General features: G+C 44.4%; 1 protein-coding gene and 1 non-coding gene across 2 annotated transcripts; both read left to right on the forward strand.

Moving 5' to 3' along the window:
* The first annotated feature begins 1,428 nt into the window (after positions 1-1,428).
* Tomm20 (translocase of outer mitochondrial membrane 20) lies at positions 1,429-12,069 on the forward strand. The gene is made up of 5 exons (XM_052166457.1): positions 1,429-1,676; positions 5,456-5,502; positions 6,753-6,834; positions 8,955-9,097; positions 11,571-12,069. The coding sequence occupies exons 1-5, from the start codon at positions 1,556-1,558 to the stop codon at positions 11,613-11,615; spliced, it is 438 nt and encodes a 145-aa protein (XP_052022417.1). The 5' UTR covers positions 1,429-1,555; the 3' UTR covers positions 11,616-12,069.
* LOC127672241 (small nucleolar RNA SNORA14) lies at positions 2,303-2,436 on the forward strand. The gene has a single exon (XR_007974899.1). It is a non-coding gene; the product is annotated as a small nucleolar RNA SNORA14 (small nucleolar RNA).
* Positions 12,070-18,417: the final 6,348 nt, after the last annotated feature.

The raw sequence follows: 18,417 nt of genomic DNA on the forward strand, positions 1-18,417 counted from the left end.
TGTATAAGTGGTCAACACTGGATAGAAATTGGCTTTGTTATGATAAAAGTACTGGCTAGGTGCTGATTAATCATGAGTATTAAACATCTTTTTCTTGTAAACTTTTTTCCCTTAACATAGCTTCAAAAAATACAGGGGCGAGAGAGATAGCTCCCCAGTTAAGAGCACTGGCTGTTCTGAGTTCAATTCCCAGTAACCACATGGTGGCTCACAACCATCTGTAATGCTATCTAATGCTCTCTTCTGGCATGCAGGCGTATATGCAGATAGAACACTCATGCGCATAAATAAATCTTGAAAAAAAAAAAGCATTCTTACAATGAGAGGTGCAGGGAAGCCTTGCATCAGCTACCTCTTATCTTGTCACTGTACCCAATTCTTAGAGACTGCAGCATAGCTTGTCACTGTCCCAGGTCTCCCTGTTTCCTTAGTGAAGGGAGCAGTGCTGTACCAAATTGCCTTTCCTTCAAATGCCAGCCACCAGAGCGTTGTGAGTGGATCGGAACATTAGTAATGAGCTGGTTAGGAATCTTGCTGGGATTGCGGGGAAGGGGGAGGACGACGACTTTTTTTTTTCTTTTTCTTTTTTTGGTTTTTCGAGTCAGGGTTTCTCTGTATAGTCCTGGCTGTCCTGGAACTCACGCTGTAGACCTGGCTGGCTGGCCTCGAACTCAGAAATCCGCCTGCCTCTGCCTCCCAAGTGCTGGGATTAAAGGTGTGCGCCACCACAGACCGATGTCGACACGACACTGCATTTTAATGGCACAAATCAGAGCCACCCCTAGACTTTTTTTGCTCTTCTACATCCCTCACAGGTTAAAATTCTTTGAACGAATTACCCCACTTTTCTTCTCCGCAACATATGACAGGGCTACATCATAAAATTATTTTGAAGTCAATCACTGTGTCTAAGCTCAGTTACAACCCAATTTACAAAGCAAGTACTGCCAGGTCAGGCGGTTCAGGTCTTCCTTTAATATCTCCGCTCAGAGGATAAGGCAGAATGATTGCAGGTTTGAGGCAAGGGCAGACTACACAGCAAAGTTCCAGACCCTACTATTCTACACGGGGAGAGCCTATCTCAAAATCAAAAAATCAAAAGCATGCACTTCAAGTCACAGGTTTCCTGAAGGACACAGTGAGATGAGATGCTATTCTCAGCTGGCTCCCACCTTCGTCTTTCATAGGCAAGGGCAGCAGTTTTGAGGCGTCTGACTCACCGCGCCACAAACACGTGCCGCCGCCAACCCATAAGTCGTAGGATGACGCACAAACCCCTCCGCAGTGCATGCCCCGCCCCCAGCATGGTGTCTCCGCCGCGCAGACTGGGTCGTCTGCGCGTGCGCATCAGGCGCTCCCGCGCAGGCACAGCCGCGGACGCCCTGCCGAGGACTCCCCGGGGTCCTCGCGCACCGGAAGTCCTAGCGTTCGGCCTTTTCCGTCTGGATTGGAGACAGACGGCTGCGCTGCGAGCGGCCGGTGTGCTCCGATCGGTCGGAGCTAACCGCTGCCAGGCGGGCTGCCGCAGCCCGGCACACGCCCCAGTCGAGCGAAGATGGTGGGCCGGAACAGCGCCATCGCCGCGGGCGTGTGCGGTGCCCTCTTCATCGGGTACTGCATCTACTTCGACCGCAAAAGGCGGAGTGACCCCAACTTCAAGAACAGGCTTCGAGAACGTGAGTGGGCCTCGCGGGTCTCCGGTTCCCTTCAGGCCTGCGCGCTCCCGAGTGCTCCCCAGCGTCGCGCGCGGCGGCCAGGGTCCCGTCTGTTCCCGCGGGCCTCCATCTTGGAGGCGACCTGGCTCCATCTTGCTGGTGGTGGAATGCATACTAATCTGGGGGAGGGGTAGCACTTTTTGCCTTCCCCGCTCTGTAATTTTTGGGGTGGGGAGAAACGGGTCTTTAGTTCAGGCTATGGTGGTAATCCTCCAGCCTCAGCGTTCCACCTCGCCCAGCTCAGTTCCCCCATTCAATTTAAACGGCGTGTGTGCGTGTTGGAAACAGGGTCCTGAATAAGCTGGCCTGATAGACTAGCCCACGCTAGCCTCAACCTCGTGGCAGCCACCCCTCCCCCCGCTTCAGCCTAGTGCTGTAATAACAAGCACGAGCCTTTCCCTACGACATTCATCGTTGAAAACAATCATTCTCTATGTGCTTTTACGTCAGGGGCTTGCTGTAATTAGTAGGTCGGCTTCGAACTCTTGGTGCCTTCCTTTGCTAGCTTTTCAGACGGGCGCCAACTCCGAAGTTCTGCAAACCCTTTGACGGTGCTGCCCTAGCACTAGCACAGTGCAGTGTTATCCTTGCATTCTTAAACCCTCTTGGTGGCTTTGCTCTGGTGCTTCCAAGATATGAGTGAATGCTAGACAAAGTGCGGGGGAGTCCAAAGGGCTGCGCTCCTCACGTGGCTCAGTCTTATTTCATACCTGCGACATCTTTAAGAAGTTTACCGGAGGGAAATCTTGACACACCTTGGGAAATCATGGACTGTGATCTGCCCGAGAATTTCAAGAGACACCCTCTCCCCCCATTTTCAGTAGATAGTTTGAAAGCACATTTATTGGAATAATCTGGCTTCCCCCGGGGGGGGGGGGTAAGCCAAAAATTCCATTCTCTAGTATTTCTAAATCATTTTTGACTCTTTCATAGTTATATATGGTTGGAGACTAATAAGTTAGACGTACATCCTGTAACTTACTATAGGACTTCCAGCTCTTTTTTTTTGAGCCTGTGGGCCCCAAATAGCCACACTATTTAAATCATGTGGGAAGATACAGAGAATGCGGGTTTGTTCCTTGGCTAGGTAGAGTAACGCAAAGAATGCTGCTTGGCTTTACAGATTGCGTGTTGGGGACCAGATTGCTTACCGACTATCAGCATTTACTAAAAATGTTAACTGTACAAGCTGTCTCTTGTTGGTTTGGTGGGATAAGTCCTTGAAGACTATAAATGCGGGCTGTGAAGTGTGACTCTTGGGCCCACAAGTCTGCTCAGTGGGTTGGGGCTGTGGGTCTACACATTTGGAGACAGCTAAGCAGGCTGATTCCTTTGGAAAGCCTTGTTGTAAATCTTGAGAAAGTGTTTTTTGGTTGTAGAAACCATAAGTTGTTTGAGGAAAATCATAGTTGTTTTGTTTTAATTTTGAGACAGGCTCTCTGTAGACCTTTCTGGCCTGGAACTCAGATAAACCTGCTTCTGCCTCCCAAATGGTAGGATTAAAGGCGTGGCCATCACACCCTGCTAGGGTTGTTCTTTTCAAAATAATCTTTCCAGCATTTCCTTTTTGCCCTTCCTGTGATTGAATCCTTGGCCTTCTGCAGCCTATCTATCTCTTTCTGTTAGTCAGAACCAGTTGATTTCAGTGAATTACTAACTGCAGCAGTGACAAGGCAGAGGTGAAGCCACACTTCAAGAGTCCTTGGTACAGTTGCTGACAGCAGTAATTAACAAGTGCTAGAAGTGTTTGTTTTGGCTAAGTTTTGCTACCAAGTAGCAGTACATTCATGGTCTCTAAACTGTGGTCGGTAGAGTGATCCTTAAGAGTAATTTTAATTTAAGTTATTTGATGTACATGTATATCTGTGATAAAAGGACAGTTTTCTAAGTCATTTTGTTTGTTAATGAAAATGGATTTAAGGATTTGAAATTAGGTTATATGTCTTAACTCAGACTTGACTTCTGTAAGTGGGTGATCATTACCCCCACCCCACCTCCATTGGTGTTAAGGCTTCATCTGAGGTTTCTAAATAGCTACTACTCCCACCGCAGGTGCCCTTCATTTATAGTGCACACAGAGATCCTTCCCTAAAGAATTCATTAAGTACATGACTTACTGTAAATAATGGCTTAGGTTTGGCATGGTTCTGACCTTAGACTTTGCATACTTATGTATTGTTCTGAGACAAGATCTCCAATCCTGGCTGTTCTTGAACCCAGATTCCCCCTGTGTCTGCTTCTCATGTGCTGAGATTAAAGGCATTCACCTGGCTTACAGTTTTATTTTTTTTGTTTAATGCATATAGTTAAACTTGGTAGATTTACAAGTGTTAGACTAATATCAATCAACACATAACCAAGGCCTGACTTTGCTAATTCAATGTGTGACTTCATTCAGCCTGTTACCATTTGTGCCTTTATTACAGAGATAGTTTTATGAAACTGAAGGCAGAACTCTAATCCATTTGCCAAAAATGAAACACAGTAAGGATCTTATCTTCTACGTGCATGCACTGCATTAGTTAGATGGTTGTGGAAATTAGGTTCATTGCCCTTTATTTTCTCAAAATTCTGGTTTAGCACATTATATTTTTCATTGCTTATTACACAGTTTTGCTTTGTGAGATGGTTTTCATCTGAATGATGTCTGGGTGATATGGATAGACGGAAGACAGGGAGTCCAGAGTCAAGCTGCTTGAGCTATCCATTGCATACATTTTAAGTGTTGCCGACAGGTCCTTCAGTCACTAGTTGACTCAAGAGTCATAGAATACTTAAGGCTTTCAGAGATGTTTTGCCTGGTGATGGCTTTTGCTTTTCTTGGCAAGACTGATCTTGGAGAGTTAAGTTTTCTTGCTTAAATAGGGAGAATGCCCTTCACTTATACCACCTGGTTGTTGTCTAGGTCATAGTATTGAGTAATTATTACTTTCTAGGTATTGGGTATTTAGCTGTAGAATGCAAAAATGGCAGAATATGAGCCTAGGCACTTGTACCACGTTTTACATCTCTTAACTCACAAGTGTGCTAGAAGCTTCGTAATTACAGGCACTATTATTAGATAAGTTTTATTGAGGATCAGGATCTAGTGTAAGTGTAAGGCATTGGATACAAACCTGGCAGGTGATCCCCATAAGCTAACAACTCTTCTTTAGGGCATAAGTTTACAGAGCACTGAGGCCATTTTTTAACTAACCAGCCTGTAGGTAACAATTTTCAGAATGCATTTTGGTGCTCAACCTCTTGCCCTTCTCTTGGGCAAATGTGTAAATACTCCTGGGATGAGTTGCCTGCCTGTAATCCCTGCACTTGGGAACTGGAGCTGCAGGATCAGGATCCAGCAGTCAGGAGCCTATGCTGTTGGAGTTATAAGCCAGCCTGAGTCACAGAACTGGTCAAATATTTTACTTTTATAGAACCACTTGGCTTAAGAAGGGATAGTTTTTTTTTTTTAATAGTAAAGCTAGAATCTGTATATTTCAGTAATAATGGCTTAATTTTATTTGGAAAGGGAGCTTTGTTCTGCTGTGCAGCTGTTGGGGCACTCTGTCTTGTGATGTGCTGGACCTGAGGATGTAGAAGAAAAGAGAAAGCTCCTATCTAGGAACATCAGTTCACCACCAGGGACGCTGGGAGGGATTCTGCAGGCAAAATCTTTTGTGGACTTAATGATGGTTGCAGCAATTAGATGACTTGATCCTTATGATGATAGACAAATTTTTATTTTATTTTTCTTGTAGGAAGAAAGAAACAGAAGCTTGCTAAGGAGAGAGCTGGGCTTTCCAAGGTAATAAAAATAGTCTTGTATTTTTGTGTGTAGATGCTCTCTGGGCCTCCTTCCTGTAATTTTCTTTGGTGGTGGTAACAGCAAGTATGTTAGCTGGGTAAGCAGCAAGACGAGGGTCTCCAGAGATGGACACCAAGAGTTAAAGTTCTCAGCTATGGCTTAGAAAAAAATATAGAATTCAGTTGGATTTTCCTTCTTCCAACAGTAACATTTAAAAGATCCACGCCTTTAATCCTAGTTTGAGAAGCTCTGCTGGGGGCATCCTGGGCAACATAGTGGACTGTCTTCAGTAGCAAAAAGAACCATGTATGTTTAGTCCCAAATATCTCTAATGTTTTTACCTATGAATTAGAATTATATCAGGTTCTGACAAATTTTTTAAAAAAATTGTAACCTCCGGAATATATATTTTTATTTTTTTTCTTTCATGGGTCCTGAGTTTATAATTTTATCTACTTGATTAAAAATATTATTATATCATTTGTAAGTAAGCAAATGCTAGTTAGTCATTGTACATGTCAACTTTCCCTCTTGCTGACACTCAGGATTTGTAGATGAACTATTGGATCACTAATAGTTATTTTAAAAGCACACTCAGGCAAGTGAAATGGTATTGATAAATGCCACACATTTTGCTATTTTGAGCAAGTTTAGTGACAAGCATAGCTGGTGGGATATGGTTCTAGTGAACTGAAGCCAGGACAACTATGCTTTCCAGTATGTCCAGACTGCCTTTCCACGATGTGGGATATGATAGCTTAGGATCTGTATGCCTATGAGTCTGACAGGAGGCATATTATTTAGAATTTTAGAGGTAGAAATGGGGTTTGCATGTGCTAGGCAAGCTCTGTACCTCTGAGCTGTACCCAGGCCAGCCTATAAGATCCAGTCAAAAAGAGGACTGGTAAATACAGCTTAGTGGAAGAGTGCTATTCTAGTATGCAAGGGGCCCTAGGTTCAGCCCCAAACCCCACCAACAAAAGTACATCTGTGTGAAATATTGTTAAAAGAATGGATGGATAATAGTTTAATAGTCTATAATGGCAAAAAAAGTAGCATTATATAGATGATACAGATGTGTAGGTAATATAAAGGCTTGTATAGATTATAGATATTTTACGCTTTAGCTTTCTTTAGGTTTTCTTGATTTAGGAGTTTTGTTCTTAGAATGAACTGATTTTATTTTTAGTGGTTTTCTTTATTTTGTATGTATGTGTCTTCAACTTAATTTCTGTATGTTCCATTTTCAGTTACCTGATTTAAAAGATGCTGAAGCTGTTCAGAAATTCTTCCTTGAAGAGATACAGCTTGGTGAAGAGTTATTAGCACAAGGTAATAGTCATTTCGGGATAAACACTAAAGGTGGGTTTTTGGGTCCTTTAGACTGAGGCTGGCTCCAGAAAGACAAACTGGGTTGCTGTGGTCAGGCTTTGTGATTTAAGTGAGTTTTAGAGTTACTTGTTCTATGATAGGATGTGGAAGATAAGGTAACAGTTGAGTGAAATCAGGAGAGGGTTCACTCACCTAGTCCAGGTTTTTCCAGGGGTGTAGGAAGGAGTTGGCTAATAAGCCTAAAACAAAGTTAATTTACCTAGTCAGGGAACAGAAAGGCCAAAGATCTGGTAGCTTTTCAATTCACACACTGGTGCTGGAGGTCCTAGAGAACTGTGGCACTTCCAATTTCAGTCAGCACTGAACTCCTAAGGAAGTGTGTTCTAACACCATCAAAGGGGTGGCTTGGGATAGATGAACTTGCCAGTGAGTGTGAGGGCAAGCAGACAGAAAAGCACAACTCTGTTTTTGTTGTGGGTGGTCTCGAGAAGGTATGGCCTGGATTTGGAGGTGCTCTCTGGCCAAAAAAGTCCAACCAAGAAAAACACCTCATAGACACACTCAGTTGCTTGGGTTTTAGTTACTTTCAAATATAACTAAGTTGACAGCCAATATTAGCCACCACACCAGGTATTGCTAGCTCTTCAGATCTGATCAGTTATGTGGTCCAGAATTTAAATACCTACTTGGGGCCTCGTTTAGTCAGTCACTTGTATTGAAAGGTGGTTTTGTTTTATATTTTTGTTCTAGAATTGGGCAGCATTTTGTTTCAGGCAATAGAATGGTCCCATTGTTTATTAGTTTTTATCTCAAAAGTAGTTTTGAAGTTGTTGCTATCATTAATAAAGTTGGAATTGTATCTCTGGGCAGTGGTGGCATATGCCTTTAAACTCAGCACTTGAGGCAGAGGCAGGTGGATTTCTGAGTTCAAGGCCAGCTAGGGCTACACAGAGAAACCTGTCTCAAGAAACAAGGAAAAATTTGTCATTGTGTTATTCTCGGGTTTTTTTTCTCAGTAGGTTCAGATGGAGTTGAACTTCATATATACTGTATATTCTGTTAATTTCATGAGGAAAGATGGTTCAGTGGTTAGAGCACTAGCTGCTTTTGAAGAACCCAGGGTCAATTCCCAGCAGCCACATGGTGGCTCACAGCTGTCTGTAACTTTTGTTCTAGGGCATTCAACATTCTCACACAGACATAAATGCAGGCAAAACACCAAAGTACATAAACTTTAAAAATTAAAAATTGTATGTGGGATATGTGTGCACATTTCATAAGTGTGTGGAGGTTAGAGGACATCTCGAAAACACTTCTCTTCCACCTTTATGGGAGTCTGGGGATTGAACTAAGGTATGCAAGCCTGCATAGCAAGCACCTTTACTTCTGGGCCACCTCACTGGCCCCAGCTTATTTATTTTTCTTTTCTAAGAGAAAGTGTCTTGTTGAGTTCAGTTGGTTTCACCAAGAGTCAGGTAGTTCTTGCATTCAAATAACTAGCAGACTTTCTTAGTTTCCAAGCTTTTCCTAGATTAAGAGCAATTGAGGAGGAAAACTAATCAGAAAATGTTAAGTGCAGGAAATAAACACCAGTCAGGAAGCTTTTCCAAGATGCCCTACAGAGGGCCAGTCATTGAGTGTTCTCAGAAGCAGCTGCAACATCAGCACTGTCAGTTCAGCAGAAAAGATGATTATTGCCAGTGCAGGTTCAGCAGAGACCTAGTGTCTTCTGCATCAGTGCCTGGCCCTCAGCATGTTCTTCTGTGGGCATCACACCTTCTTGGTAGCCCAGGGAAGGGACTGGGCATGTATGTAAGGGCTGTCTAAACCCAGATGACAGTCCAATGACGTCTGATTTGTTTAATGGGATAGACGTAATTCCCACATTGATAGCAGAGGTTTGGCTATTTCTGACCATGCTTGACAGGCTGTGAAAGCAAGCCATAGATGCTGGTGCCTCAGTCTTTGCACAGCTGTCAGTTGGTGATGTGTGCTTATTTTCGTGGGTACAAGGAAATTTCTGTACCAATTTTTTACTTGCTAGTGATTTGGGCTAGGCCCAATTACTTGGTGACAACATCTTGATGGCTTCAGATAACATGCAGTTGTGTGTCTGGCAGGTGACTATGAGAAGGGTGTGGACCACCTGACGAATGCCATTGCTGTGTGTGGACAGCCTCAGCAGCTGCTGCAAGTGTTACAGCAGACTCTTCCACCACCAGTGTTCCAGATGCTTCTGACCAAGCTTCCAACCATTAGTCAGGTAAGGAGGTGAAGTGCTTCAGAGTAACACAAGAATTAAGAACTCCATGCTTTGGGCTAAGTTTGCAGAGCATGTAATATTGGATATGCCAGTTCTGTGATACATTGTGAACTAACCGAAGGTCTGCTGTGTCAGATGTGAATCAGAAGTGTAAGTGCTGTGTCAACCATAAGATTTTTATGTTTGAGTCCCTGTCTTAGGGTTTTTATTCCTGCACAAACATCATGACCAAGAAACAAGTAGGGACGGAAAGGGTTTATTCAGCTTACATTTCCACATTGCTGTTGATCGCCAAAGGAAGTCAGGACTGGAACTCAAGTAAGTCAGGAAGCAGGAGCTGATGCAGAGGCCATAGAGGGATGCTACTGGCTGCTACCCCTGGCTTGCTCAGCTTGCTCTTATATAACCCAAGACTACCAGCCCAAGGATGGCTCCACCCACAGTGGGGCCTCCCACCCTTGATCACTAATTGAGAAAATGCCTTACAGCTGGATCTCATGGAGGCATTTCCTCACCTAAAATTCCTCTTTCTGTGATAACTCCAACCTGTGTCAAGTTGACACACAAAATCAGCTTGTATAGTCCCCCAAATTCGGCCTGTTCAGCTACTTAGATGACCTAGCAGGGGCTACAGATGTCAAGACGTCGTAGCCTGGACCGTCCTGGTTTCTCTGTGTCAGGCTTGGTACTGTCTGCCACTTTTTCTTGCTGTGGGCTTTGAGTTCTGTGCTGTTTCCCATCACTCAGATCACTAAGCCCGGGCTGCTTAATGAGATCTTGTCTCAAAACATTAGGTACAAATTGGCTAAACATTCACTACAGTGAATTCTTTCTGAGGAGTTCAAAATGAATTTCAGAATGGCTACTTCTTGTGCCGATTTTCAGTATGATATGGTTAAGAAATAGCATAGTGACAAGTTCTCTTTTTAGTAACTTGTTGGGTTTTTTTTTTTTTTTTTTTTTTCCTTCATGGTATTCTGTCTTACTTGGGTTAGGCAAAAGCTTTACTACTGAGTCATATTCCTAGCTCCTTCAACTGTTTTTTTTTTTTTTTTTTTTTTTTTTTTTTTTTTTTTTTTTTTTTGGTTTTTCTAGACAGGGTTTCTCTGTAGCTCTGGCTGTCCTGGAACTCACTCTGCAGACCAGGCTGGCCTTAAACTCAGAAATCCTCCTGCTCTGCCTCCCAAGTGCTGGGATTAAAGGTGTGCACCACCACTGCCCAGCTCCCTTCATACTAGTTTTTAGCTCAGCTAGATTGGAAGAGGCATGGGGGGAAAATCAAATTCCCCCCAAAGATTTGAGGAAGACTTAGAAAACCAAGAACTTGCATATATGCCTGCATGCCAGAAGAGGGCACCAGATCTCATCACAGATGGTTGTGAGGTACCATGTGGTTGCTGGGAATTGAACTCAGGACTTCTAGAAGAGCAATCAGTGCTCTTAACCTCTGAACTATCTCTCCAGCCTGAACTAAATCTTTTAACGTTAGATTAAAATGGTTCCGTTCTGTTCATGCCTCAGTTGATGCTATGTGCTGTTGAAGGGATAGCTGACTTTGTCTATACTGTGTTGCTATAATCAAAATTCTAGGAATAAGAACAGATTATTTGGCTGCTGTGGCTATATATGACTAGGAGTCACCTGACTGTGTGACAGAATTGGAAAGAGAACTAACTATGTGCAGTAAAGAGCTGGGAGTTAGTTGTTACTTGCTCAGTTTGGGAACTGATCCAGTGAGAGAGTTGTACTGTCTTCGGGTTTTATTGCTGTGAACAGATACCATGGCCAAGACAACTCTTAGGTATCATTTAATTTGGCCTAACTTGCAGGTTCAGATGTTATCAAGGCAGGAACATGGAAGGAACCAGGCAGACACGGGCTGGCTTTCAGGGAGCTAGGATGAGGGTCTTAAAGCCCACCTCCACAGTGACAGACCTACTCCAACAAGGCCACACCTCCTAATAGTGCTACTCTCTGGGCCAAGCATGTACAAACCATCACTGGTACCCGAGCTTCCAGTACAGGGAAGCTGTGTTGAGAACAAAGCTTGTAAGTTATACACAGATTTTGGTGGATGTTAATTTTGGCATGCAGTATTCCCTCTCTGATGGTTGTAGGCTGGAAAGGCAAATTATGACACATAGACAGCTTAGTAAGGGCTCTCATGAATGAACAGCATTGTGCCATGTGCTTGAATTTTCATATGGAACTAACGCTTGTAAGATCACACTCCCTCCCTTCCCACCACCAACAGTCTGATCCCCTCTCCCTCTGCTCACATCTCTAGTGCTGAGGTTCAAGGTATGTGTAACCATGCCCAGCTGGTCTTCTGAGACAGTAATATGAAGTATGGGATCTATGTCAAAATGGGAGAATTTTAGCAAGTATTGGTTCTTTGAATATGAAGAGCAATTTAAGTTGAAGCTAAGATACTTCTCAAAATTAATTTTCTTTTTTTTTTTTTTTATTCCAGAGAATTGTAAGTGCTCAGAGCTTGGCTGAAGATGATGTGGAATGAGCCAGATACCAACATGATGAAATCTCAGTAAAATAATTTAACAGTTAGCTTGGAAGCTGATCAGCTCTGGGGGAATAAGGGCAAATTGTGCTTGTCATGAACTGTCCCACACTGACATCTGCCAATGTGAATGTGAACTTTGGTAGATCCATTGTCTGTTCTATTTATTTTTCCAGTGAAAAGTATTTTGATAGAACTTTTCATTTTATAAATACACTGAGTTAACCAAAATATCATGGATTTCGTTTGTTCTTAAGACATGCAATTCAAATGTAAATACAGTAGAGTATTACTTAGCTAGAAACTCTTGGTGATTTTAAAAGATTGGAAAAGAATACAAGGAATAGTTGAATAATGCACATTTTAAGGACTAGAACGTTTTATTGTGTGTTGTAAAATTGGGTAGAAACTTGTGTTTGTGAAAACTGAGCATTAAAACCTTACAGAGACCCAATTCTTGCTTACTTTTGAACATGTGCCGTGTGTTGTCTGTTAACAATTCCATTCCCTCCCTGCGTTTCCTTAAAAGCTTCTGTCTCCATCAGTGGCTTCATGTGTTCTGGGCATTTCCTCCTAATGCAAACAGCACAGGGCTTAGTTCCGTGTGCGCCCTGACCTGGGGGTGAGCTTGGCCTGCTCTCTGCTCACTTGGCTCTTCATATACACGGGGTCAGTCTGCCCATCATCTCTGGGCTCTCCCATCTCAGCAATTAATTCTGTTGAGTGTCTTCGGGTCCATCTCCAGCTGATGATTATTTCAGAATAATCAGGCCTTGCACTTGTTTATATTCTAAATTTGCATGTTTGCCTGACTTAGTATTTTTTAATTAAAACCTCTAAGTGGAATAATTTCTTTGCCAGTTGCTACTGAAGTGAAGTGATTCTGTTACTGTTGTGTAAATTAACCAGAAACTCATCCTTAAGGAAGCTGTGGTGGTCTTCTTGTGCAAGTGTTGACTCCCTTTTTTGCTTTTAACAGAATATCTCTTTAGTCCTAACTGTAGATTGATTAAGTTATCTTGTGCAGTGACAGTGGTGTGTCATCTTGACTGGAGACTTGGCTGCAGCAAGTGGGACCTCTTCTCAGATGGTGGCAGCACTGGCCACTGGGCCTGTCTAAATCAAGTGTGGAGACCTTGCGTTCTGCTACTATCTGTTCACCGAACAGCATTCTCCTGGGACAGCTCGCTTGCATCTGTGCTGTAGGCTTGTTTGGTTCTCCTTACCTTTTCTGGGGTAGTGTAGCTTCTGGGGAAGAATCTGGACTGGGGCTCTAGTTAGCTTCTGCCTCTGGTTGGTGTTTAGATAACAGCTAGCTCCATCCACTCAAGCCGTTCTCTAATGTTCTGGTAGAATGCCAGACCTGGAGGCACACGTTCGAAAACTCTTCCATGGTTCTAGGCCTTTTGATCCTGAGCCTTTAAACACTGCTTTCTTGGTAGTTATGTGCGTTTTGGGAAATGATACCACAAACATGGCTGGTTGCATTTTGCTGGTAGGATCTCTAGTCCTAAGCATCGCAATGGTGACTTGTCAGAGATTGACAGCACTGTAGTCAACCCAGGTGTGGAGAAGAACAAATTGCACTGCTAGTAGAGGTGTTCTGCAGTGTGTAGTGGATGCCCTGGCCCCCTGGGGTTGGAGAGGTGGAGATGCTGTTTTACTTTGAGGCTGTTTACATATAGGACAGATGTGAGGCTTTGGAACACCAGCTATTTGGTTAACAACAACTACTTTCCTTCACAAAAACAAATGTTGCACCCCACCTCACCTGAAGTTAAGTAGATGGAAGCAGAAAGTGTTGGTTCTGGTCAGTAAGGCCAGAAGGCAAGATTGACACTTAGGATAAAAGCAGTTTCGGTGTTGCCGTGCGAAAGTCTAGAGGAGGGACTACATGTACATGTCAGGGCATGTTGGCATGCTGCCTTGGGCGAGGGTGTATTTTTGGGTGCCGTTGTCTTAACTGAAAACATTTTAGCCAGCTGCCTTGTAAGATGTAAACACCCCCAGTAGTGTCATGTGCACACTGAGGCAAAAGTCCAGGTGTTGTGTTCGTTTATCTCCAGCAGGTTAGGTATATGTACCACTCTGACCTTGAATCAACCTGCATACCAGAGTGCTGATGAACTGTTGAAGTGGTGTGGTCTGGTGCATGATGGGACAGCATAACAAATCCATTCCTCTGACGTCAAAAAAATGAAGTGCTTGTTGCTTGTGCCTCAGCTATATTAAAGGGTTTGGAGAACATGTGGCTTGGTGTGTATTTGCAGAACTGAATGCTGTTGGTCTCTGTGTGGATTTGGTGTTTGGGAGGTGACTGCTTAGTGAGTGATGTGGGAACCACCAATAGGAAAGGGAGAAACGTGATGACAGTGTGTCTCAGTAGCACTTTTGAAATGTTCAAGATTTTAAATTTGTTACAGTGGGTTTATCCACAATTATACTAAGCAGTTTCTGTGTATCGGGAGTAAGGTAATTTTACCCTTATCCAATACAAGATAGGTTACCCTCTCCACTATGTGTGTAAGAGACAATTAAAAAACTACAGTTGAAGCCTGTGGGATTAACCATTTAAAGTGCTTACAAAACCTTAGCCTGCCCACAGGGTGACACCTCATGCAAAAACTGCCGGAGTCAAGTAGTTTTGCCAAGTAGGAAGGGGATAGAAGGTGAGAAATTGACCCTAGAGAGTGCTTCAGCTGGCCTTCGTTGGAGCTGGTGGCCCTGACCCCTGTATGCAGGTGTGCTGTTAGCATTGTGGGGACAGGCCCTTCCTGCTGGACGTCACTGAAGTGTAAGAAGCTTAGGTAAGGATTTGACTTGTAGCAGTCCTAGGTTTCTATGTTTACCACAGTGACACAACTAGTCCCTACAAGGCTCACTGGGACCAGCCCAGCCTGTTCTGGTGAAGCTGTCCACATCTCATTCCTAAAGTCCCTCTGTTTCCTTGTTAATCAGGGCTCCACTGACAGCAAACCTTTTTCCTCGACTGCTTTCAGTCTCTGTGACTTAACCTCTTTTTATTTCTTTTGAGACAGGGTTTTTCTGTGTATTTTTAGCTGTCCTGGAGTTCTGCAGACCAGGCTGGCCTGAAACTCATCTCCTCCCTCTGTCCTCCCCAAACTTTGGGTTTAACAGTTTGCAGCACCACTGACTGGCAAGTTGCATTGTTTGCTTATCCCCTAAAGAGCTGGGATGTATCAGTATTCCTGTTTTAGGACCCAGCTTTTAGATTAAGGAATAGTGCACTAATTAGTGCATGGTCGTAGTAGAACAGCTCCCTTCTAACTCCGCTAATCACTGATAGAGAAGAGGCTACATTAGGATTGTGAGTTCGAGGCCAGTCTTGGGCACACAGTTCTAAGCCATCTTTGGACCCCCATGAAGACTGGAAGGTTCAGGATTTGAATTAGGAAGGGATTGACAATATTTAAATCATGGGGGGGTGGAGATGGGAAGTTTTTTGTTTTATACTGTATATTCATGTATCTTAGGCTGGCCTTCAACTCTTGATCTTCTTGTCTTAATCTATGGAGTACTGGGTTTATAGGTCTGCTATGCCTAGCTTTTTATTCAGGACAGGGTCTCACTATGTAGCTTTAGCTGGCCCAGAACTCAGAGATGTGTCTGCCTCTGTTCTCCAGCCCCCACAGTACCAAACAGGAACTCAGTAGTGTTAGTTTTGGGATTAGATCCTGTCAGAGTGATGGATCTTTTGAAGATGCTGTAACTCCAAAGTGCTGAGATCACAGGCATTTGCCTCCAGGTTTGCTTTTCAAGAGTTTTTGTGTTTCTGACCTGGATTTCATGGAAAACTGTTGGAAAGTTTTAGCTTGGTGTTGCAGCACAATTTCCAGCACTTTGTGAAATGACCTTAAACACTGCTTCCTTGTTATACTGTGTTTATGTAAAGCAGTGTTCTCTGAATCAACCATGAAGTTGAAACATCAGCCAGCTCTAAATAATGCTGATGGCGCTCAGCAGCTTACAGGATTGAATGTTCAACCAAAATTGTATAAAAAGCACATCCATTTCTTCCATACGCACCTTGGCATTTCAAATAAACACCCTTATGGTTTATTACCGGTAATTTGTCTTTCTATTTCATAGACTCAGTACCTGGTGTAAAAATTTACTGGGTGAAGGGGTTCAGTGGAAAAAGATGAATTTCCGCTTTAAATGGCCATGTAAAAGAAATGCCCACCTGCAGATTTGCTCAGCTATTTCCCGTTTTGCTATTTGTTCTGCTGCAGTCTCCCAACTGGAATGCAGTCTTTTGACGCCCACTTCACCTCCATTAAACTTCCTGTCATCCACGGACCTTGAGCTGTTTTTAAAGCATTGGAAGTCCACAGAGTACAAAATTTTTACAAGCCAGGAGAGCACCCTTTGGTCATTCTGCTTAGTGGGTATGCAGCTGTAATCCCTGAATGAGACTGAGGCAGGAGGATTGCCCCAAGTTTGAGGCCAGCCTGGGCTATACAGTGAGACTTTGTCCCAGTAGTTAAGAAAGGTTCACTATAGACCTCTGGAGTCTGCAGTGGAGAGAAGAGATTGGCCACTAGTCTGTTGGGAGGATGAAGGAAGTGCTACCATTAAGGCTTTGCACTCCTGACCTCATGTGACTGGTAGAGGGGAAGACAGAAGACATGGGTCTCCTTGATGGACCAGGCTTCTCAGCTCTGGTGTGGGTGTGAAGCGTAGTTGTCTCACCTCCCAGTGTGTTCTTGCATGAGATTCTCCCTGAATCGGCCAATGCCAGGTGAAGCCAATTGCTCCATATTGTGAGTGGTTGACATCTAACCCAGTGAATGCCTGTGTAGAGAAAAGAGGTCAGGCTCCCTGAGCAAGGCTAGAAGGGAAGCCTGTCTAGAAGGGCTTGCCTTTCTTCTTGTTGGACATTGCAGGTCTGCACGTGCAATTCATATTCCACAGGGTCTGTGGAAAACTTGGTGATTACAGTGTGCCCTGATGACAGCTGTTCAGCTAAAAGACTTTGTAGATGGGCTAGGGCAAGCTTAAACCTCTCCCTCAATCTCAGGACCTTCCTGTCTGCAGCAAGTTCTTTGTTCTGTGTGCCATCTAGTGCCAAGTATAGGTACTGCAAGGTGTTGACCTTCCCACTTACCTCTAGGGTCTTCCCTAGTAGACTAGGGAGTCCCACAATAGACTTCCATATTTAGGTGGGTCATTTGTTTTTTTTATTCATTGAGCCAATTCTGAAGAGGAGCTTTCTATGCACAGGGTATTTCAGTAGATATCCACTTTGTCCCCTGCATACAGGTGGAGACAGAATACAAGCTAATTCCAGTTGAGCAAGAACAGGGCCAGGACAGAAATGTGATGAGGAACTAGGGGGCTGAGCCAGGATGGAGGACTGAAGGGTGGGCTGCTATTGCCGCATGGTTTAGCTGTGTTCCAGGCTGTGCTTGAACTCTGGAAGTTTGCTAGCTCCTTCTGTCTAGGAGCTTCTATCTCACTGGGCATTCTTCCATCTTAGGACTTGTTGGAGGGCAGGCAAGGTATAGGGGAAGGTGACTAGACCCTGCTGCACCAGGCAGGAGGACTGCCCCTCCACCCATCTCTGAGAATGACCAGGAGGAGGAGGGGAGCTTCGGGACTGCTGGGGCCTGAGTGAGATGGTTGGGGTGGGTGGGAAGGGCAGGTCTCAAGGTTTCTTTCCTGTGTTCTCAGCCCTGCCTGCATTCACGCAGATGGGCTGCTGAGACCGGCTTAGGAAGTGATGTTTGAGGTAACAGCTTCATCCCCCAGGCTGGTAAAGCTGTCCAGCAGCTCCAGGTCCTCAGAAGGGCTGAGCTGGGATAGAAGTGTGGGAACACAGAGAGTGGGGGTAGTGTATGAACCATGTCCATGCCATACCACACATCAGGTGCTAGGCAGATCCACTCCTTTTCCTGGTAGTACTTTGTATGAACCATGGCTAACTCCAGGATCCACGCCATATCACACATCAGGCACTGGGCAGATCCACTTCTTTTCCTGGTAGTACTTTGAGGTACAAGGAGCTAGACAGTGCTGTCACAGGCAATGGAAGTCAGAGAAGAGCAGCTGAGGGAGGGGATGCAAGGGACAGGCTTGAGGGTCTCTGTGCTAGTGAGGGCCCATCATGCTGGCCTTCCCCACAGTAAGCTAAGGTCATTGGGAGAGCATGGTGCCTGCCTCTTGGACTCATCTTCTTTGCCTACAAAATGGAGCTCCCTGCTTCTCCTTACTCCATATTTTTGACACAGTCTTCTGTAGCCCAAGCTGGTCTTGAACTTGCTTTGTAGAAGAGGATGACCCTCTTCTGGTCTCCTCTTACCTTTCCTTCCAGACTGCTGGGATTTTGGGCATGCACAACCACTGTGTAACCTAGGCAAATACTGTACTACTGAACTGTATCTCAGGCCTGGGTGCAGTTTTCTTGCCACCCAAGGTGGGTGGAACCATATCTGCCCCCCTCCCCCCAGTCCATCGTAGTTGAAACATCAGAGTTTGGGGCCAAGCCAACCTTTCTGAATCCAACATAGAATATAGGGTGTATATAACACCTCAAAGGGAGGAAGGGCTTCGGGGACAGGGTTCATCTTCGGGGACTCCTTTCTGGAAGCCTGGACCTTATGTATCTCCTGATGCAGTTCTCACCAGCTCAGCTGGACTGAACAGGTGACATCCTCCAGCTGCAGATAGGGAGCTCCTGGATAAAACCAACAGTCCATGCCCAGCCTTCCTTCCTTCCCTGCTGGGACCTCCTGAGTCTGCACATTCTTAGCCACTCCTCAGCTTCTGACAGCTCTTGACA

The sequence above is a fragment of the Apodemus sylvaticus genome, chromosome 21, assembly GCF_947179515.1.
Source record: "Apodemus sylvaticus chromosome 21, mApoSyl1.1, whole genome shotgun sequence".
Lineage (NCBI taxonomy): Eukaryota > Metazoa > Chordata > Mammalia > Rodentia > Muridae > Apodemus > Apodemus sylvaticus.